The sequence below is a fragment of the Dicentrarchus labrax genome, unplaced genomic scaffold, assembly GCF_905237075.1.
Source record: "Dicentrarchus labrax unplaced genomic scaffold, dlabrax2021, whole genome shotgun sequence".
NCBI lineage: Eukaryota > Metazoa > Chordata > Actinopteri > Moronidae > Dicentrarchus > Dicentrarchus labrax.
The window spans coordinates 1,851,235-1,873,080 of NW_026136704.1; the positions used below are offsets into that span (position 1 = coordinate 1,851,235).

A 21,846-nucleotide genomic window follows, 5' to 3' on the forward strand; every position below is an offset into this window, starting at 1 on the left:
CCTCCACCCCACATCAAATGCCTTACCTTTATCCTGTGATCGTTTTTCTTCTTTTTGCATTTCTCTGCACCAGACGCATAAGTACGTTTCGATGACAGTGTAATTACCGTCTACCGTTATTCTCATCACTTCAGTGGAAGGTGGGCGGCTGTCAATCATCCTGTCACACCTGTCGGTAGACGTCACTTACCACGTGACAGCCCAGCCCAAAGGTGATTTTGACCCACGAACACTTACATGCTTTGCAAATAAATGCATAATGAATGCATGCAATACATGCAAATTAAGACAGGTACTTTTAATTCTCCAAAATATCATAAAATATGAGGCTGAACTTGCAGTTTGGGGGCCCCCTGGTGAAAGAAACGGCTCTGCTGCTGTGCATATGTTGCACTGACTTGTTTTGTGAAAAATAAAAATATAAATGTTTCACCATCATGTGTGTGTATCTGCAAATATTTCTGTGCATGTAAACAATCTGAAGAATTTTCTACAATTTGAAATATTTTAGTATTATGGCAAAGCATACTAAAGATGAGAGTGCTTTTCATTATGCCCAACAGTGTGTAGTTGGTTAGACAATAATCTGGTAATATGAATAGAGTGTGTGTCATTTGGGGCTTGTTTGATTTTGATAATGCTATATGTAGTTTTGGTTGCAGTGGAGGATATATGAGGTATTTTGTGGTTTTGTGAATTGTGTTAAGCATTTTGATAAAATCAGCTTAATTTGAAAAATTGTGTTTTAGCTATTGGAAAAAGCTGTAATAAAGAATTTCAAATGTGTTAAAATTAAAATATGAAAAGTTCTCAGCTGTTGTCCTGGTGGTTTCTGCTCTGACGTTTCCAGCAGTTATGTGTGCGGGCTGTTACCAACACCAGGCTGTAACTAACTATTATGTTTGTAATTGATTTATCTGTCGATGATGTCAAAGATTTCACACATTGCACATAACCAGAGTTCAACGTGACCTCTTTAATTTGCATTATTTTTTCCAACCAACAGCAGTGAGATAAAACAGAGAATCCTCACAATTGAAAAGATGGAACCAGTGACTCTTCGGTTGTTTGGTTTGATTGCTTTTTTGATACCTTACTAACAGAAAGGTAAAACAATTAGGCAAAACTTCCTACAGCAGATGTCTATCTGACAGTGCTGTAGCTAAATTTAAGGAGGAGATTCCATCAGTGTTTAATTCAATGCCATGTCTGAATTTAACAGAATCCTATAACAACTTTAGTCCCTCTGAAATTGATAATCTTGTTGATAGTGCTGCAGGCTCACTACGATCAACATTAGACTGTATCGCTCCTATAAAAAGGAAATTATTATTATGGTACAACCACCAAACCCGCCAGTTAAAGCAAATAGCTAGGAAATCTGAAAGGAAATGGTGCTCTTCCAAATTATCAGAATATCGCTCAATTTGGCAAGATGATCTTAAAACTTATAGAAAGGCCCTCCGTAATGCCAGAGGAGCCTATTATTCAACACTAATGTAAACTCAGATATATATTTAGACTGTTTCTCTGCTATCGATCTTCATCAGTTAACTTCAATAATTTCTTCATCGAAGCCATCAACCTGTCTGTTAGACCCGATCCCAACTAGGCTGCTTAAAGAAGTTGTTCCCTTAATTGGCACTTCTTTACTGGATATGATTAATCTTTCTTTATTATCAGGATATGTACCACAGTCCTTTAAAGTAGCTGTAATTAAACCCCTTCTTAAAAAGCCCACTCTTGACCCAGGGGTTTTAGCCAACTATAGACCGATCTCTAACCTCCCCTTCCTCTCTAAGATTCTGGAGAAAGTAGTCGCCAAAGAGTTGTGTGACTTTCTACATAACAATAGTTTATTTCAGGATTTTCAATCAGGATTTAGAGTTCATCATAGCACAGAGACAGCTCTGGTTAAAGTTAATAATGACCTTCTGACTGCTTCTGACAATGGACTTGTCTCTGTACTTGTATTATTAGATCTTAGTGCTGCATTTGACACCATTGACCATAATATTCTTTTACAGAGACTTGAACATCAAATTGGCATTAAAGGAACCGCTCTAAGCTGGCTTAAGTCATATTTATCAGATCGTTCGCAGTTTGTACATGTTAACGATGAATCTTCAATAAATACTACAGTTAGTCATACTACAGTTAGTCATGGAGTTCCACAAGGTTCTGTACTTGGACCAATACTATTTACTTTATATATGCTCCCTTTAGGCAACATTATTAGGAATCACTCCATTAACTTTCACTGTTATGCAGATGATACGCAGTTATATCTATCGATCAAGCCCGATGAAATTAATCAATTATCTAAATTACAAACATGTCTTAAGGACATAAAATCCTGGATGAGCTGCAATTTTCTGATGTTAAACTCAGAAAAAAACGAAATTCTTGTTGTTGGCCCCAAAAACCTTAGAGACTCACTGTCTAAAGATATAGTTACTCTAGATGGCATTAACTTGGCCTCTAGCACCACTGTCAGGAATCTTGGAGTTATCTCTGATCAGGATTTGTAATTTAACTCCCACATAAAGCAAACCTCCTGGACTGCCTTCTTTCATTTACGTATTTTTACAAAAATTAGACACATCCTATCACAGACAGATGCAGAAAAACTAATCCATGCATTTGTTACTTCTAGGCTGGATTACTGCAACTCTTTGTTATCAGCCAAAACCCACAGGAAGTCTGCAATTTCAATTTTTAATTTTCACCATTTTGTGGTCATTTTGACTTTTTGGGCTTGTATTTGAACATTTTCGGTGAATTTTCGCCTTGCATTTTAACTAACTCCTCCTACAGGTTTTATTGCCATTGCCAATACTGTTGTTGCTGTGCACCTGTCTGTCTGTCTCTCTCTCTCTCTCTCTCTCTGCCTCTCTCTCTCTCACCCCAACTGGTCGAGACAGACGACCACCCACCTAGAGCCGGAGAATCTGTCCTAGGTTTCTGCCTTTTAACAGGCAGTTTTTCCTTGCCCTTGTCGCCAAGTGCTTGCTCATGGTGGTACTGTTGGGTCTCTGTAAATAATGTTTTAAAGAGTTCGGTCTAGACCTGCTCTATTTGAAAAGTGTCCTGAGATAACTTCTGTTATGAATTGGCACTATACAAATAAAATTGAATTGAATTGAATTGAATTGAATTGGATCTACTTCAAAATTGGTCAGTGCAGTCAACACATGGTGCTGAATGAATGCTGTTCATTTTTTGACTGTACTTATAAAATGCAAAACACATTGTTGATTATATGTGATGACTGCGGTGAGGGGGCATGTCTGTAGCGTGGCGGGAAATTTTGATGTACCGCTACAAAACACGAATTTGCTATAACTTGAGTGTACATTGTCCAATCAGCTCCAAACTTCACTTGTCTGATAAGAGTCCCGCCCTGAACACGTCTATGTGATAATATTCTGTAAAAGTGAGAGCGCCACCTAGTGGTGAAAGGAAATGTCATTTTTTTATACTTCCATGTTCTACTCCTAGTAGGATGATCAGATCAAGCTGAAATCTTGTCAGAAAATGGAAAACATGTTCTTGATGATATTTCTTGATTGTGGTGAGTTTTTGTTACAGGGCGTGTCCGTGGCGTGGCGTCAAACTTTGATTTACCGCCAGAACACACAAAGTTGCTATAACTTGAGTGTACATTGTCCAATCGGCTCCAAACTTCACATGTCTGATAAGAGTCCCGCCCTGAACACATAGTGATAGCGCCACCTAGTGGCAACAGGAAGTGCTGCGTGGCGATTTTTAGTTGATTTACGTGAGATTTTCATGTCGTGGTCCGCACGTGTTACAACGGCACGTGACGCGGCCGCAGCAGGCCCCGGGTTGCATGGAGTGCGAGGTCCCGTCCATCGCTGCTTGCAGCTTTAATTATTATTATTATTATTAAATATTCTATTATGAATTGGCGCTATACAAATAAAACTGAATTGAATATATGCGTTTATGTATGTGTGTGTTTATATTTATGTGTTTGTGAAGCATTTTGTAACTGCGTGTTTTATTACTGTGATCAGTGAGGTCTGATGGAGTATGGGTACAACATGACTGAGCATGTGATCTCAAAGGGTTACATTTTTCATTCCATCGGGACTTTAAGAATGTCCGTTTCTGTGAAGATAAAAACATTTTTGCAGTTTTTGCCCGTTGCTTGAACACGTTTTGCAAAACTTGGCTCATTGTGTCAAAACCCTACACACAAGCAAATAAGACACAACACGGGAAATAAACCATTCACATCTGTGTCAAATTGAAACTCTGCTATCAAAACCTAACAATCCTTTGTCAAAATGATACCCACTTGCATCATATGAATACACTTTCAGATCAGCAGCAACACACTTGTCTACTTTACATAAAACACTGCAGTCTTTCATTTTCACTGTTTTTATTCAGTTCCACAGAAGGCACTTTTTCACAACAAACAAAAAATGAAATACTCAATTCAAAATCATTACATTACAGTAGTGTATTTTCCAGTACAGTAAATTCAGTTAAAGCAAAAATAAAACAAAAATAAAACAAACAATACACTACTGTAAACACAGGAAAACACAATTGTGCGCAAGTAGGCTTATGGATCCTGCCGTCTGTTGGGGTCTGGCCACAGGATCTCATCAACATCACAAGCAATGTCTTCTCTCGCTAAGCATCGGGGAAAATATCCCCTTGTGTGCCGAATCCATCCCTGGATTGACCTTACCTCAATGTCTCCGCAGGCCTATTCCATTGCCTGCAGAAGAGGCATACAGGCACGGACGTAATTTGGGGGGGGGACACAGGGGACATGTTCCCTGCACCTTTTCAAAAGTTCGTTTTGGTCCCCTGCAGTTTTTACCATCCAAAACAGTGTTATGCTATAGTAAACAGAGAGCCGTCAAGCACTAGGACCAAGCGGAAAACGGCCGCTCAAGCTGAAGCCTGTTTCCCTTAGTTTAGACTGCCCACAAGCTCCTCGATTGGCTTTACTGTTTCTTGCGTGATTGGCCGTCCCCACTGTCACTCCATCTTGCTTGCACACCGGTACTGCTATGTAAATGAGGTCTGTTTACCATATATTCTAAAAATAAGTGTAAAATTGGTGGTACTGAGTTGGATTGAAGTTGACAAACAAGGTGAAACACAGAATTGGGTGTTTTGCTACATGCTTTACAACCAGTCAAACCAAAAAAGGGAACAGTAAACTTAAAAGTAGCAATAGAAAACTAGAAGAACTACTAGAAAACACAGTGAACTGAAAGAGTTAGAGTTTTACTAAAAATACTTGTGTCCCCCCCACCTCTGAAATCAAAATTTCGTCCTTGCATACGGGCATGTGGTTGGCGGTCATATATGCGCCATCTCCAAGCGGAAAAAAATTCCTCCAAAGGATTTAGAAATGGCGAGTAAGGGGGCAAGTACACAACTTTAAATTGATCATGGTTGGTGAACCAGTTCTGGACCAGAGCAGCCGGATGGAAATTAACATTATCCCGGACAACAACAAACCTAGGCTGCTCTGGTCTATCCTGTACAACTGCATCATGAAGTGCATCTAGAAATGTGATTATGTGTTGCGCATTATAGGGACCCAGTTTGGCATGATGGTGCAGTAGCCCTCGAAGACTTATGGCGGCACAAAATGTGATATTTGCCCCGCACTGTGTGCACAATTGGCCAATTATATTACGTCCCCGTCTTGCTAAGGTTGAATCCAGCCTCGTCAATGTAAATACATTCATGAGGCTGGGCAGCTCCATCCATGTCCAAGATTCTCTGTAACAAAAAATACATATTGTGGATGGCTTTACTCAAAGCACACAACTACACTACTACACATACAGAACTGCCCCACCCCACCACACAGGTACCTGTGTAGCTTTCTGAATGTATTTATGTGGTACTGATCCAGTGGTACATATTCAGCTGTTACTAGACTGCACCCATTCTGTATTCTAAATGTAAAGGACTGTAACACTTACCTGTAAATATTCATGTCGAAGTTCTTTGACCCTGACACTGTTCCTCTCAAATGGGACCCTGTACAATTGCTTCATGGTCATGTTGTGCTTTACCAAGATGCGTCGGATAGTGGTAAAGCTTACTCGATTTATGTTGTTGAATACTTGCATATCTGCAAGTATTTGTTGCTGTAGCTGGTGGAGACGGATTGCATTGTTTGCTCTGACTAGGTTCACTATGGCAAGTTCCTGCTGTTGGGTCAACAGGCGTTGGCGTCCACCCCCAGCAGGTCTTCTAGCCATTCTGTAGAAAAATGCAACCACAAATTGTTATTGTTTGCTTCTTTTTTACAGTACTGTCTATGCTGTAATTTACTGTATTTACCATACACAGTATTGAAACATCTCAACACGTTATCACGGTATGTTTCACAAATCTACCAATTTTGTTCGAAAAGGAGCATTAGCCACCCTGCAATACAGTACATGTGATACGGTAACGTGATATGGTACAGTACTGTAAATACTCTAGATACAGTCTGAGTAGAGTAGAGAGTTGAAGACCTACCTGTTTTCCAGTCGGAATGTCCTTATTATGGATGAAACTGTGAAATGGCTTAGATTAGGGTGGACTCTCTGCCCAGCTTCCCTCATAGTCAGGCCATGGTTTATGACCACGTCTTCCTCTCTCTCTCTGTCTTCCTCTTCCTCTGCCTCTAGCTCTCCCTGCCTCCATGTTTGCAAAGTTCTCCAAATGGCTTAACTGAGGCCTTTTTGTAGCTGGCTGATTGGTGTTCAGTTTTATAAGTAAGTATTTTCAGGTGTGTGTCTGTATTTTCAATTAACCAATGTGTGTCATATTTTACCAATGGTACCCTGAGATTTCATTTTTTGAACTAAGTGTGTTATGTATGAAATAGTATGTAGTGTGCAGGAGCAAGTGTGTTACAGAATTGCAACTAAAGTGCAAAGCAGCGCTTTTGTTTAAGGTATAGTAACAACAACTTCAAGTTATGTTACTTTGGTTTAAGCATGTGTCTATAGTGTTGGGTAGCAATGGGTAAAAACTGTAAAAAGACAACTAGTGGATGAATGTCAGTGTCATCCTCCCTCTTCAAATCCTCTCTGCTCCACACTGTCACACCAAACTCCATTCAAAAAACGGCTGTTTTAGGGAAGTAAAACCAGTGAGACTCTGTTTCTCTTCAATCTACAGACACAATCTGCTCACATTGACTCAGTAACATCATTAACTAACCTGTGAGGAAGACTTGGACACCACACACTCACTGACTGTCTGTCATTAACTAACCTGTGAGGAAGACTTGGACACAGACACACTCACTGACTGTCTGTCATTAACTAACCTGTGAGGAAGAGTTGGACACAGACACACTCACTGACTGTCTGTCATTAACTAACCTGTGAGGAAGAGTTGGACACACACACACTCACTGACTGTCTGTCATTAACTAACCTGTGAGGAAGAGTTGGACACACACACACTCACTGACTGTCTGTATTGTTTGATGAGTAAAATGTGACCCAGCAACTTTTAGGGAGGGAGCACACACACACACACACACACACACACACACACACACACACACACACACAGTAACACAGTGTGACGATGAGTCATTGACAGATCCCTGGAAGGGTGTGTCTGTCTGTCTGTCTGCTTGTCTGTCTGTCTGCCTGCTTGTCTGTCTGTCTGTCTGTCTGCCTGCCTGCCTGCCTGCCTGTCTGCCTGTCTGTTTGTCTGTCTGTCTGTCTGTGGTGGGTCTGGTCTTAATCTGCTCTTTGGTTTCCATGGTAACACATAATAATAACAAAGCAATAATCCAGTTTGATCTCAAGAGAAAGAAAAACTTCATCAAACAAAAGTTCATTTAAAAATAACATTGACACACACACCCAAAATATGTGTGTTACTGTATGTGTGTGTATGTGTGTTACTGTGAGTGTGTGTGTGTGTGTGTTAGGGGTGTGTAACTGTGTGTGTGTGTGTGTGTGTGTGTGTGTGTGTGTGTGTGTGTGTGTGTGTGCTGGGGTGTGTTACTGTGTGTGGGTGTGTGTGTGTGTGTGTGTTAGGGGTGTGTTACTGTGTGTGTGTTACTGTGTGTGTGTGTGTGTGTTAGGGGTGTGTTACTGTGTGTGTGTGTGTGTGTGTGTGTGTGTGTGTGTGTGTGTGTTAGGGGTGTGGTCTGTGGGTGCGGTTCAGGTCTTAAAACTCTCATATTTCCCTCAGTGTGTTTGTGCTGCTCTCGCTCTCTTGCTCTCTCTCAGGGGAACTCAGGTACGTTATTTTTCTTTGGATTTTGTGTTTGTTTGATTGATTGTTTGATTGTTTGTTTGATTGATTGTTTGTGTTGGCTTTGAGCCGTCTAACAGAAAGTTTCTCTCTGAGTCTGACGATGAAACAGAATCAGGAAGTGAAACTTTGAGACAGAGTGAGCGCTCTGCAGTTTGTTTCTGCTCTTTGTTTGTTTGTTTGTTTGTTTGTTTTGTTGCTGAAGAAAATAAAACATAAAGACATCTGTGAGGTCAAACTTTATTGACAGCGACAGTGAAGACAGAGAGGACCACAGCTCTGTACAGGAAGTAGAATTATACAGTCAGTCTGTGTTCATCGTGTGCTTCTGCTGTTGTTGTTGTTGTTGTTTCTGTTGCTGTTGTTGTTTCTGTTGCTGTTGTTGTTGCTGCTGTTGTTGTACTTTCTCTGCACACCACCAGCACAAACAGACACAAACACTGTGAGTCATTTAAAGGGACAGTACACATTGTGATTTTGTGTTGGGACTCGTCAGCCGCTCCCTCACTGACTGTTTCTCTGTTTCAGATCTCAGACGAGCAACATGAATGTAAGTGTGACTTTATCTTTATCAGCCTTATTCTTATTGATTGATTGATTGATTGATTGATTGACAGAACTCCCTCTGGTGAAAGGAGAGACAGAAGAACACTTGATTAATAAATAATAATAATTCATGATCATTTATCAAAACTTACATATTTCTATAACTCATTAAAGTGAAAAATGCAATAATTATATAGAAACAGACACTGACAGGTTCAACTCGCTGCGATCAATAAAAACATTTTCATCTTTTCTTTCTAAAATTCAAAGAAGAAAAAAAAAGATCTCAACAAAAGGTTAAAGTTAAAGAAATCAGTTACATTACTAGTTACTGGAGAAATCCTATCCTATTATAACCGTTATTATGATTATTATTATTTACTGTTAATGGTTACAGGTCCGTTCAGGGTTAATCTGAAGTCCAGTAGAGGAACATTAATCACAGCCGGTACAGCAGCTCAGTGCAGGTCTGAAGAACTCCTCAGAGAGTCCGAGAGTCCGAGCTCAGACCGACTCACCCGCCTCAAAAAAGCTGCTGTGAGCTGATGGTTCTGATGGTTCTGATGGTTCTGATGGTTCAGTGTGGCACTGCGAGGCTCCTGTACAAAGAAATACAGGAAGTTCAAAAGATCCAATAAATAATATCTTCAGTGTCAAAGTGAAGAGCAGGGCCTTCTCAACCATTAACAATCATAATCATTAATATTCATAATAATTAATCATAATCATAATCATTAATAATCATTAATAATAATCATCATTAATAATCATTAACGATCATAATCATTAATAATCAGTAATAATACAAATTACTGCTAGGGAGGTTTTCCTGACATCAGCAGCCATGTTTGTAGTTCTGTGAACATTTAGTGGATGTTTCACAACTCCACAAAGACACTCAGTATGTGTGTGTGTGTTTGGGGGGGGGCATACAGTACATTCCTGGTGAGCCTGTCACCAACACACCCTGAACACACCCTGTGGGCTGTGTTGCGTTCAGGGACAGCTCAGACTGTCAGACTCACTGCAGTTTGTCATTTTACACACACAGTCTTTAATCTGTGTGTGTACTGTGTGTTACTGTGTGTGTGTACTGTGTGTTACTGTGTGTGTTACTGTGTGTGTGTACTGCGTGTTACTGCGTGTGTTACTGTGTGTGTGTTACTGTGTGTTACTGTGTGTGTTATTGTGTGTTACTGTGTGTGTGTGTGTACGTGTTATTGTGTGTTACTGTGTGTGTTACTGTGTGTTACTGTGTGTGTGTGTACTGTGTGTTACTGTGTGTGTTACTGTGTGTTACTGTGTGTGTGTACTGTGTGTTACTGTGTATGTTACTGTGTGTGTGTACTGTGTGTTACTGTGTGTGTTACTGTGTGTGTGTACTGTGTGTTACTGTGTGTGTTACTGCGTGTTACTGCGTGTTACTGTGTGTGTGTTACTGTGTGTTACTGTGTGTGTTACTGCGTGTTACTGTGTGTGTGTGTTACTGTGTGTTACTGTGTGTGTTACTGTGTGTGTTACTGCGTGTTACTGTGTGTGTGTTACTGTGTGTGTTACTGCGTGTTACTGTGTGTTACTGTGTGTGTGTTACTGCGTGTTACTGTGTGTGTGTTACTGTGTGTTACTGCATGTTACTGCGTGTTACTGTGTGTGTGTTACTGTGTGTTACTGTGTGTGTTACTGCGTGTTACTGTGTGTGTGTTACTGCGTGTTACTGTGTGTGTGTTACTGTGTGTTACTGTGTGTGTGTTACTGCGTGTTACTGTGTGTGTGTTACTGTGTGTTACTGCATGTTACTGCGTGTTACTGTGTGTGTGTTACTGTGTGTTACTGTGTGTGTTACTGCGTGTTACTGTGTGTGTACTGTGTGTTACTGTGTGTGTGTGTACTGTGTGTTACTGTGTGTTACTGTGTGTTACTGTGTGTGTTACTGTGTGTTACTGTGTGTTACTGTGTGTGTGTTACTGTGTGTTACTGTGTGTGTACTGTGTGTTACTGTGTGTTACTGTGTGTGTACTGTGTGTTACTGTGTGTTACTGTGTGTGTGTACTGTGTGTTACTGTGTGTGTACTGTGTGTTACTGTGTGTGTTACTGTGTGTTACTGTGTGTTACTATGTGTGTGTACTGTGTGTTACTGTGTGTGTACTGTGTGTTACTGTGTGTGTACAGTGTGTGTACAGTGTGTTGTGTTGACAGAAATGTCGATCAGTTCAATCAGTTCGATCAGTTCTCTAGAATCAATAACTAATAACTGCTCAGAACTACGTGTTCACAATGACAATGCTAACATGCTAATGTTTATCATGTTATCCATCTTAACTAACTAACTAACTAACTAACTAACATGCCAAAAGAAGGTAACTGTAATCCATTAGAGTTACAGAAAAATATGTAATCAGATTACAGTTACTTTTAGTAAAATGCAGAGTATTAGTAGAATTATTGCTGCCTTTTGCACTACCATAAGTATTGTATTGTATATTTTATATTATTGTATATTTTATTGTCTGTTGTGAAACTGAATGTTTAAATTTTAGTATTTATCGTATTTATTTAGAAATGTCTTGTCTTATCTGTTGTGCCTATGCACTTTATCTGTTTCACAAATTTGCTGTTGAGGTAATCCAAAAGTAATGGAAAGTAATCAAGTTACTTTACTATTGTGATACTTGGGTAAGGTTACTGTCAAAATGTTTGAACAGGTTATTAGTAATTGGATTACATTTTTAAAGTTAAAGGTAGGAAAGGAGGCACCTGGTGGACGTTAGAGGAACTGCAGCCTCTGTTTGAACTTCCTGTATCTTTCTCTCTGCAGCTGGAAGACGCTTTAGGTGGTTGGCCTGCTGGTGGCAACAACCAATCAGGAGGCAGCGCTGGCTGGCCAGGACAACCCACCAATCCTGCTTGGCCAGGTACAATTATTTCAATTCAATTTTATTTGCATAGCGCCAATTCATAACAGAAGTTATCTCAGGACACTTTTCAAATAGAGCAGGTCTAGACCGAACTCTTTATAACTGTTAAGAGGCAGAAACCTAGGACAGACCCTTCGGCTCTAGGTGGGTGGTCGTATGTCTCGACCAGTTGGAGTGAAAGAGAGAGAGAGAGAGAGACAGACAGACAGACAGACAGATAGGTGCACAGCAACAACAGTAGCAACAACTACACTAATAGTAGTGACTGATGATGATGAACATGACAACAACAACGATGGGGGACAATGAGCAGTGACAATAGTAATAATAGTAGCTGTAGTAATAATAATATTAATAATAATAATAACAATTAAAGCTGCAAGCAGCGTTGGGCGGTACCTCGCACTCCACGCAACTCGGGGCATGATGCGGCCACAACATGGAAATGTCACGTAAATCAGATCAAAATTGCCATGCAGCGCTTACTTCCTGTTGGCAGTAGGTGGCTCTCTCACTATATCTGAATATTGTCCTGTAGATGAGTTCAGGGCGGGACTCTCATCAAATGTGAAGTTTTGTTGAGATTGGACCATGTACACTGAAGTTATGATAACTTCCTGTTGCCACTAGGTAGCGCTATCACTATTACTGAATACGATCTCATAGATGTGACTCTTATCATAAATAAATATATCAACCATATGTTTTGCATTTTCTGACCACATTTGAGCTGGATCTGATCAACCTGATAGGAGTAGAACATAAAATTATAAAACTTGATATTTCCTGTTGCCAGTAGGTGGTGCTATCATTATATCTGAATATTGTCATGTAGATGTGTTCAGGTCGGGACTCTTATCAAACGTGAAGTTTCATTGAGATTGGACCATGTACACTGAAGTTATGAGGACATGTACCGGGTGGGACTGTTACACAAGTGAAGTTTAGTGGAGATTAGACATTGAACATTGAAGTTGAGTACTATCTACTTCATGGCGAATCGTCGAAATTCAATGCAACCCCACAGGCACACTGTTCAAGGTACAGTCACAAATAGCACAACTTGTAATCAGGAACATATTTCAAGTGTACTGTCCAGTTTTAAAGCAGATCTGATAAATTCCATGAGTTCGTTTGTTCAAATACAAGACCACGGAATTAAAAACGGCCAACTTTGACGGCATGCCACAGACACGCCCTTCAACGTACAGTCACAAAAAGAACAGCGTTCATTCAGCAACATTTTTTGACTGTACTGGCTAATTTTGAAGTAGATCCGATAAAACCTGTAGGAGGAAGTAGTTAAAATAGAAGCCCTGAAATGCCAAAAATGACATCACAGTTTGACATTCGATTCAAAATGGCCAGCTTTCACGACACGCCACGGACACAGATCCCAGAAATTCCCTAGGAGGAGTTCGTTCAAATAAAGCCCAAAATGTCAAAATGACCACAAAATGGTTTAAAATCGAAATTGCAGACTTCCTCAGGGTTTTGGGGCATGGGTCCAAGAGGCATGTTACACATGCCTACCGAGTTTCATACATATCGGTGAAACGTGGGCGCCCGGGCTGCTTTTTAAAATCCTGTAGGGGGCGCTACAAACACGAAAAACACAATTTTTGGTATGTGAGCTACAGGCACCAGTCTACACGTGTCCTGTGAATTTCATATTCATAACTATTACGGTCTCCGCATAGTGATTTACTCTGCCACCAGAGTGCCACATAGTGGCGTGATTTTTTTTCCTTTTATGGTGAGCCTCGGGGAGCCATGGGCAATCATCCTACCAAGTTTCATTTTAATCACACTTGCCGTTGCCGAGATATAAACTTCTTCATTTTAAAGAGCGCCACCTTGTGGTGAAATTGTGTACGATGCATAATGAAGACATAATAAACTATTGATCCAAGTTTGGTGTCAATCAGACATACCAATGTGGAGAAATGCCCAACTTCCTTTTTTGACGAAAAATCAACAGGAAGTGCTAATTTAATAACTTGCTTATTTTTTGAAATATCAAAATACTTTAAATAACTTTTTTTGTCAGGACGGTCTCCAGATGCTACGTGCAAAATTTCGTGTGAATTGGACAAAAAGTGCACGGATGGAGCACGAACACAGTTTTTGGACATTTCGCGCTCTAGGGGGAAAAAAAAGTGGCCTATATAGGGAGATACAGCTCCGTTCACCGAACGCGTGGATACAAGGTTTTTGAATGTGAGACAAAGTATGCGGGAGTTATCAGCCTAAACACATTTTTTATGATAGTAGCGCCACCTAGTAGCCGACCTGAATGTGACGCATAGAATATCCGATTTTACACCAGGCCCGACAACTTTGCCAAATAAAATTCACGAAACGTATACATTCAGGGGGTCAAAAATGCAGTGAAAGGTCCTAAACGTAATAATAAACGGACCAATCACAATAGGGACCTTCCAGTTGTCACTGGCTTGGTGCCTAATAATATCAGTGATATTGGCAATGGCAGCAAATGGCAGGCTCCACCAGGATCGACAAGAACCTGCGAGACGAGAAAGCACAAGAACTCCGGGGAAGAAGTGAAGTTAGTAACATGCATTAATGGGACATGAATGAGTGCAGAAAGAGAGGAAGGGAGGAGCTCAGTGCACCATGGGAAATCCCCCGATAGTCTAGGCCTATAGCAGCATAACTAAGGGATGGTTCAAGACTCACCTGATCCAGCCCTAACTATAAGCTTTATCAAAGAGGAATGTCTTAAGCCTACTCTTGAATGTGGTGAGGGTGTCTGCCTCCCGAACCACAACTGGAAGCTGGTTCCACAGGAGAGGAGCTTGGTAACTGAAGGCTCTGGCTCCTGTTCTACTTTTAGAGACTATAGGAACCACAAGTAGCCCAGCATTCAGAGAACGTAGTGTTCTAGAGGGGTAATAGGGTACTATGAGCTCTTTAAGATATGAAGGGGCCTGACCATGAAGAGCTTTATAGGTGAGGAGGAGGATTTTAAATTCTATTCTACATTTTACAGGGAGCCAATGCAGAGAAGCTAGTACAGGAGAGATGTGATCTCTTTTTCTAGTTCCTGTCAGTACTCGTGCTGCAGCGTTCTGAATTAATTGGAGCGTTTTAATGGACTTATTGGGGCAGCCTGATAATAAAGAGTTGCAGTAATCCAGCCTAGAAGTAACAAATACAAGGATTAGTTTTTCTGCATCTGTCTGTGATAGTATGTGTCTAATTTTTGTAATATTACGTAAATGAAAGAAGGCAGTCCTAGAGGTCTGCTTTATGTGGGAGTTAAATGACAAATCCTGATCAAAGATAACTCCAAGATTCCTGACAGTGGTGCTAGAGGCCAAGTTAATGCCATCTAGAGTAACTATATCTTTAGACAGTGAGTCTCTAAGGTTTTTGGGGCCAAGAACAAGAAGAGTTTAACATCAGAAAATTGCAGGTCATCCAGGATTTTATGTCCTTAAAACATGTTTGTAATTTAGATAATTGATTAATTTCATTGGGCTTGATTGATAGATATAACTGCGTATCATCTGCATAACAGTGAAAGTTAATGGAGTGATTCCTAATAATGTTGCCTAAAGGGAGCATATATAGAGTAAATAGTATTGGTCCAAGTACAGAACCTTGTGGAACTCCATGACTAACTGTAGTATTTATTGAAGATTCATCGTTAACATACATACAGACTGCGAACGATAAATATGACTTAACAATTATCATCTTCTAGTCCATCTCCACCTCTCTGGGCTGGTTTACAGAGTTTCCTGATCGACAGATAGTAGCCAACTGTGTAGCTGCTGTTAGCAGGACCAGGCTATGTAGCCTCCCAGTGAACTGAGACGGGAACCAAACACAGCATCCAAGACCAACAGGGAATGCAGTACCAAGTTTACCTGCTGCTGACTGTACTGCTGTTTGCTGCTAACTGAGCTAACTAGCTAACTGTCTGTGTTCACTGGGAAGCTTCTGACCCTGCTAACAACAGCTACAGTCAAAGCTAATCCTGCGTATGAAGGCTGTAATAGAACTGAACAAAGACAGGATCTGTTTGTGTGTAAAGGTCAACCCTCCTCCAACCCCACCTGGCCTGGAGGTCAACCCTCCTCCAACCCCACCTGGCCTGGAGGTCAACCTGGAGGTCAACCTGGAGGTGCCTGGCCCTCCCCACAGCCCACTGCACCTGGAGGATGGCCCAGTCCTTCGCCTGGACCTGGACCTGGACCTGGACCTGGACCTGGACCTGCCATCCCTGTTGCCCCACAACAGAGTCTGGTAAGACAGAGAGAGACAGAGAGAGAGAGAGATGGATAGTCGATGGATGGGTGACGAACTAATGATGGATGGAGTTAATGGTTGTTTCCTTGTTGGCAGGTGGTTCCGTACAGACAGAGTCTTCCCAGTGGAGTTTATGACAAACTGCTCATCACCATCGCTGGAACCATCAAACCCAACGCTGACAAGTCAGTATGAACACTTCATTAGAAACAAAGGAGGGATGGAGGGATGGAAGGATTCAGCAGTGATGTCTGTTGTTGTTCAGGTTCACGGTGGATCTGGGCACATCCAATGACCTGGCCTTCCACTTCAATCCTCGCTTCAACGAGAGCGGCAAGAAGGTGATCGTCAGGAACAGCCGCATTGGCGACAAGTGGGGGAAAGAGGAGAGAGACCTGCAGCGCTTCCCCTTCGTCCAGGGACAGCCATTCGAGGTCAGATATTCCTTCTATACCTCTATCAAACTGTAAGACTTTATGTTGGTCTTCTGATGGCGAAGCTCAGGTGTTGGATTGTCCCTGAATGCACCATAAAGTGTAGTTTGAGGACCAGTCTGTGAGTTTGCGTTTTTGTGGTTACAGATAAAGATCCTCTGCTCCCAGAGAGAGTTTAAGGTCGCCGTCAACAACGCTCACCTGCTGTCGTTTCAACACAGAATCACCAACCTGAGAGCAATCGACAAACTCAACATCTATTATGACATCAATCTGTCCAGGGTCCACACGGAGACTCTGCCCTGAGGCAGGTCACCAGATCCACTACAGATCTACTGGGGATCCACAGGAGATCTATCGGGGATCCACCAGAGCTCTACTGGGGATCCACCAGAGATCTACCAGGGATCCACACGAGATCTACTGGGGATCCACCAGAGATCTACCGGGATCAACCGGAGATCTACCGGGGATCCAAAAGAGATCTACTGGGGATCCACCGGAGATCTACTGGGGAGCCACCGGAGATCTACCGGGGACCCACCAGAGATCTACCGGGGATCTTCAGTAGATGATTCTTGGTCAAGTTAGCATAAGATGTTGTCAGTGGATCCTCTTACTGTTCTTAAGTTTGACTCGTATAAATAAAGGCTTAATACCATCTGATTGTGTGTTTGTATTTGTGCAGCAGGACAGTACCCAACCCTGACCTCTGACCTCTGCTGGTACCATCAGTGCTGTACCAATTCCCATTGTGGGATCCAGTGTTAGCTTTCATTATATAATAAATCATCATCATCACACTCCGGTAAACCTGCTGCCTACATTACCCACAATGCAATTAGGTGGCCCGCAGTTGGGCTGGAGATTCTGGTGTGTTATGCTATTAGCAGCTAACGGAGTCTGGAGCCTTCAAAAAATTTTTTATGATGTGTGAAGAAGGAGGAAAAAATTCAAAAAATTGTTTGTTTTTTTTTTTTTTTTTTTAAAGAAAAAAGAAAAAAAACGTACTGACTCACTTCCGGTTTCCTTCCTGCTCTGTGTACACTGTTTGGTGCTGTAGCTCTGTCAGTGAACGCTAAATATAAATTAGTTTTACTCGTTACAGCGGTTATTTACCCGCTTAACATTTAAACGTAGACTAGTTCTACTTAAACACTCGGAGTTTCTCCCTCTTTTAGGGACTTTTCACTACTTTCAAAGTTTTTCATACACTCTAGTTTCATTAGCATTAGCAGTTAGCTATGGCTTCTCCCTCTCCCTCTCCTCTGTCCTGCTCAGTGTGTCAGATGTTCAGTTATTCCTCTGCCTCCTTTAAAGATAATGGTACCTGTATTAAATGTAGTTTATTTACTGCGCTGGAGGCGAGGCTTAGTGAGTTAGAGGAACGGTACCGCACCACGGAGATATCTTTAGCCGCTATAGTTAGCCAGCCCCCGGTAGCCGGTGCGGTCCGACCAAAGGTAGCTTCTGCTAGATCTGTAGTTCCCCCGGTAGTTCCCGAGCAGCCGGGAAGACAGGGAGGCTGGGTGACTGAGCGAAGGAAGACTAGAACGGCGAAGCCCACAGGTCACCACCAACCGCTTCACGTTTCTAATACATTTTCCCCACTCAGCGATACACCCGCTGAGGAACCAACTCTGGTTATTGGCAGCTCCATAGTCAGAAACGTGAAGTTAGCGAAGCCAGCGGCCATAGTTAAATGTATCCCTGGGGCCAGAGCGGGCGACATTGAATCAAATTTAAAACTGCTGGCTAAAGATAAACGTAAATACAGTAAGATTGTTATCCACGTCGGCGGTAACGATACCCGTTACGCCAATCGGAGGTCACTAAGATTAATGTGGAGTCGGTGTGTAACTATGCTAAGACAATGTCGGACACCGTAGTTTTCTCTGGACCCCTCCCCAATGTGACCAGTGATGACATGTATAGCCGCATGTCGTCATTCCACCGCTGGCTGTCGAGGTGGTGTCCAGCAAACGATGTGGGCTTCATTGATAACTGGAAGCCTTTTGGGGAAAACCTGGTCTGATTAGGAGAGACGGCATCCATCCCACTTTGGATGGAGCGGCTCTCTTATCTAGAAATATGGCGAAGTTTATCTCTAAAACCTGACAGTCCAGAGTTAGGACCAGGAAGCAGAGCTGCTGTCTTACACACTTCTCTGCTCTTTCTTTAGAACAGTCACCCACCCAAAACCCCATAGAGACTGTGTCTGTCCCCCGACCACCTAAATTATTTAAAGAAATAAAAACAAGAGGAGTTCAACATAAAAACCTAATAAAAATTAAAACCAACTCCTCAGTAGCACAAAATAAGAGAATGAAATGTGGGCTGTTAAATATCAGGTCTCTGTCCTCTAAAGCTGTTTTAGTGAATGAATTAATATCAGATTATGATATTGATTTACTTTGTCTTACTGAGACCTGGTTGTCCCACGAGGAGTATGTTTGCCTAAATGAATCCACCCCCCAGTCATATTAATACTCACATTCCTCGAGGCACAGGCCGAGGAGGTGGAGTAGCAGCTATATATGATTCGAGCGTTTTAATGGACCCTAAACCTAAACTAAATTATAATTCATTTGAAAGCCTTGTTCTTAGCCTTTCTCACCCAAACTGGAAAACACTGCAGCCAGTTCTATTTGTTATAGTGTACCGTGCTCCTGGACCGTACTCTGACTTTATATCTGAATTTTCAGAGTTTCTATCAAGCTTAGTCCTTAAATCAGATAAAGTAATTATTGTAGGTGATTTTAATATTCATGTGGATGTTGACAATGACAGCCTTAGTAATGCATTTATATCATTAATAGACTCAATTGGCTTCTGTCAGAGTGTAAATAAACCAACTCATTGTTTTAATCACACTCTTGACCTTGTTTTATCATATGGCATTGATATTGAACATTTAATAGTCTTCCCACATAATCCTTTCCTATCTGACCATTATTTAGTAACTTTTGAATTCATACTATTAGATTATAAGCCATTATAACCATAACCATCCCTTAGTTATGCTGCTATAGGCCTAGACTATCGGGGGATTTCCCATGGTGCACTGAGCTACTCTCTTCCTCTCTCTTTCTGCACTCATTCATGTCCCTTTAATGCATGTTACTAACTCCACTTCTTCCCCGGAGTTCTTGTGCTTTCTCGTCTCGCAGGTTCTCATGGATCCTGGTGGAGCCTCCTGCCATGGTCCTGCTTGACTGCCATTGCCAATACTGTTGTTGCTGTGCACCTGTCTGTCTGTCTGTCGCTCTCTCTCTCTCTCTCTCTCTCTCTCTCTCTCTCTCTCACCCCAACTGGTCGAGACAGACGACCACCCACCTAGAGCCGGAGGATCTGTCCTAGGTTTCTGCCTTTTAACAGGCAGTTTTTCCTTGCCCTTGTCGCCAAGTGCTTGCTCATGGTGGTACTGTTGGGTCTCTGTAATTAATGTTAAAGAGTTCGGTCTAGACCTGCTCTATTTGAAAAGTGTCCTGAGATAACTTCTGTTATGAATTGGCGCTATACAAATAAAATTGAATTGAATTGAATTGAATTAGGCAAAACTCCTACAGCAGATGTCTATCTGACAGTGCTGTAGCTAAATTTAAGGAGGAGATTCCTTCAGTGTTTAATTCAATGCCATGTCTGAATTTAACAGAGTCCTATAACAACTTTAGTCCCTCTGAAATTGATAATCTTGTCGATAGTGCTACAGGCTCACTACGATCAACATTAGACTCTATCGCTCCTATAAAAGGAAATTATTAAAACATAGGAGACTAGCACCTTGGTATAACCACCAAACCCGCCAGTTAAAGCAAATAGCTAGGAAATCTGAAAGGAAATGGCGCTCTTCCAAATTATCAGAATATCGCTCAAATTGGCAAGATGATCTTAAGATTTATAGAAAGGCCCTCCGTAATGCCAGAGGAGCCTATTACTCAGCACTAATAGAAGAAAATAAGAACAACCCTAGGTTCCTCTTCAGCACTGTAGCCAGGCTGACAGAGAGTCACAGCTCTATCGAGCCACATATCCCCATAAACTTAAGTAGCAATGACTTCATGAGCTTCTTCTATAATAAAATTATTACTATTAGAGAAAAAATTAATCACCAACTGCCATCAACGGTTATCAGTGGCTCTCCAAGTTCAGGGACTTCTGTCAATGTAAACTTAGATATATATTTAGACTGTTTTTCTGCTATCGATCTTCATCAGTTAACTTCAACCATTTCTTCATCGAAGCCATCAACCTGTCTGTTCCGATCCCAACTAGGCTGCTTAAAGAAGTTGTTCCCTTAATTGGCACTTCTTTACTGGATATGATTAATCTTTCTTTATTATCAGGATATGTACCACAGTCCTTTAAAGTAGCTGTAATTAAACCCCTTCTTAAAAAGTCTACTCTTGACCCAGGGGTTTTAGCCAACTATAGACCGATTTCTAACCTCCCGTTCCTCTCTAAGATTCTGGAGAAAGTAGTCGCCAAAGAGTTGTGTGACTTTCTACATAACAATAGTTTATTTGAGGATTTTCAGTCAGGATTTAGAGTTCATCATAGCACAGAGACAGCTCTGGTTAAAGTTAATAATGACCTTCTGACTGCTTCTGACAATGGACTTGTCTCTGTACTTGTATTATTAGATCTTAGTGCTGCATTTGACACCATTGACCATGATATTCTTTTACAGAGACTTGAGCATCAAATTGGCATTAAAGGAACTGCCCTAACCTGGTTTAAGTCATACTTATCAGATCGTTCTCAGTTTGTACATGTTAACGATGAATCCTCCATAAATACTAAAGTTAGTCATGGAGTTCCACAAGGTTCTGTACTTGGACCAATACTATTTACTTTATATATGCTCCCTTTAGGCAACATTATTAGGAATCACTCCATTAACTTTCACTGTTATGCAGATGATACGCAGTTATATCTATCAATCAAACCCAATGAAATTAATCAATTATCTAAATTACAAACATGTCTTAAGGACATAAAATCCTGGATGACCTGCAATTTTCTGATGTTAAACTCAGAAAAAACCGAAATTCTTGTTCTTGGCCCCAAAAACCTTAGAGACTCACTGTCTAAAGATATAGTTACTCTAGATGGCATTAACTTGGCCTCTAGCACCACTGTCAGGAATCTTGGAGTTATCTTTGATCAGGATTTGTCATTTAACTCCCACATAAAGCAGACCTCTAGGACTGCCTTCTTTCATTTACGTAATATTAGAAAAATTAGACACATACTATCACAGACAGATGCAGAAAAACTAATCCATGCATTTGTTACTTCAAGGCTGGATTACTGCAACTCTTTATTATCAGGTTGCCCCAATAAGTCCATTAAAACGCTCCAATTAATTCAGAACGCTGCAGCACGAGTACTG

General features: G+C 41.2%; 2 protein-coding genes and 1 long non-coding RNA gene across 14 annotated transcripts in view; 2 read left to right on the forward strand and 1 right to left on the reverse strand.

Moving 5' to 3' along the window:
• The window catches only part of LOC127362391 (uncharacterized), a 72,839-nt gene extending 57,943 nt beyond the window's left edge, over positions 1-14,896 (reverse strand). Inside the window, exon 1 of the long non-coding RNA XR_007884444.1 lies at positions 14,267-14,896. This is a non-coding gene — a long non-coding RNA (uncharacterized LOC127362391). The remainder of the gene's footprint in view (positions 1-14,266) is intronic.
• Positions 8,126-17,112, forward strand: lgals3b (lectin, galactoside binding soluble 3b). Of its 2 annotated transcripts, none has more exons than XM_051398044.1 (7): positions 8,126-8,262; positions 8,806-8,827; positions 11,640-11,736; positions 15,803-16,014; positions 16,114-16,202; positions 16,283-16,451; positions 16,599-17,112. In XM_051398044.1, the coding sequence occupies exons 2-7, from the start codon at positions 8,822-8,824 to the stop codon at positions 16,755-16,757; spliced, it is 732 nt and encodes a 243-aa protein (XP_051254004.1). In that variant the 5' UTR covers positions 8,126-8,262; positions 8,806-8,821; the 3' UTR covers positions 16,758-17,112. The 2 variants fall into 2 exon arrangements, with proteins under 2 accessions (XP_051254004.1, XP_051254005.1); XM_051398045.1 differs by having other exon boundaries at positions 15,836-16,014.
• Positions 8,862-11,151, forward strand: LOC127362347 (keratin-associated protein 10-7-like). Of its 11 annotated transcripts, none has more exons than XM_051397983.1 (3): positions 8,862-9,894; positions 9,930-10,287; positions 10,638-11,017. In XM_051397983.1, exons 1-3 carry the CDS (start codon positions 9,697-9,699, stop codon positions 11,015-11,017), a joined length of 936 nt encoding a protein of 311 aa, XP_051253943.1. In that variant the 5' UTR covers positions 8,862-9,696. The 11 variants fall into 11 exon arrangements, with proteins under 11 accessions (XP_051253943.1, XP_051253942.1, XP_051253940.1 ...); XM_051397980.1 differs by adding an exon at positions 10,348-10,390 and having other exon boundaries at positions 8,863-10,297; positions 10,591-11,017; XM_051397976.1 differs by adding an exon at positions 10,359-10,508 and having other exon boundaries at positions 8,863-10,262; positions 10,615-11,017.
• Positions 17,113-21,846: the final 4,734 nt, after the last annotated feature.

Bases quoted from the DNA above. Each gene is read 5' to 3' on its own strand.
- lgals3b (XM_051398044.1), top strand. The intron at 11,737-15,802 runs GTACAATTATTT...TTGTGTGTAAAG, and splicing joins CACCAATCCTGCTTGGCCAG to GTCAACCCTCCTCCAACCCC. The intron at 16,452-16,598 runs GTCAGATATTCC...TTGTGGTTACAG, and splicing joins TCCAGGGACAGCCATTCGAG to ATAAAGATCCTCTGCTCCCA.
- LOC127362347 (XM_051397972.1), top strand. From the start codon at position 9,697: ATGTTTCACAACTCCACAAAGACACTCAGTATGTGTGTGTGTGTTTGG. The intron at 10,298-10,347 runs GTGTGTGTGTTA...GTGTGTTACTGC, and splicing joins GTGTTACTGCGTGTTACTGT to GTGTTACTGTGTGTGTGTTA. The intron at 10,515-10,590 runs TGTGTGTGTGTT...CGTGTTACTGTG, and splicing joins TGTGTGTTACTGCGTGTTAC to TGTGTGTTACTGTGTGTTAC.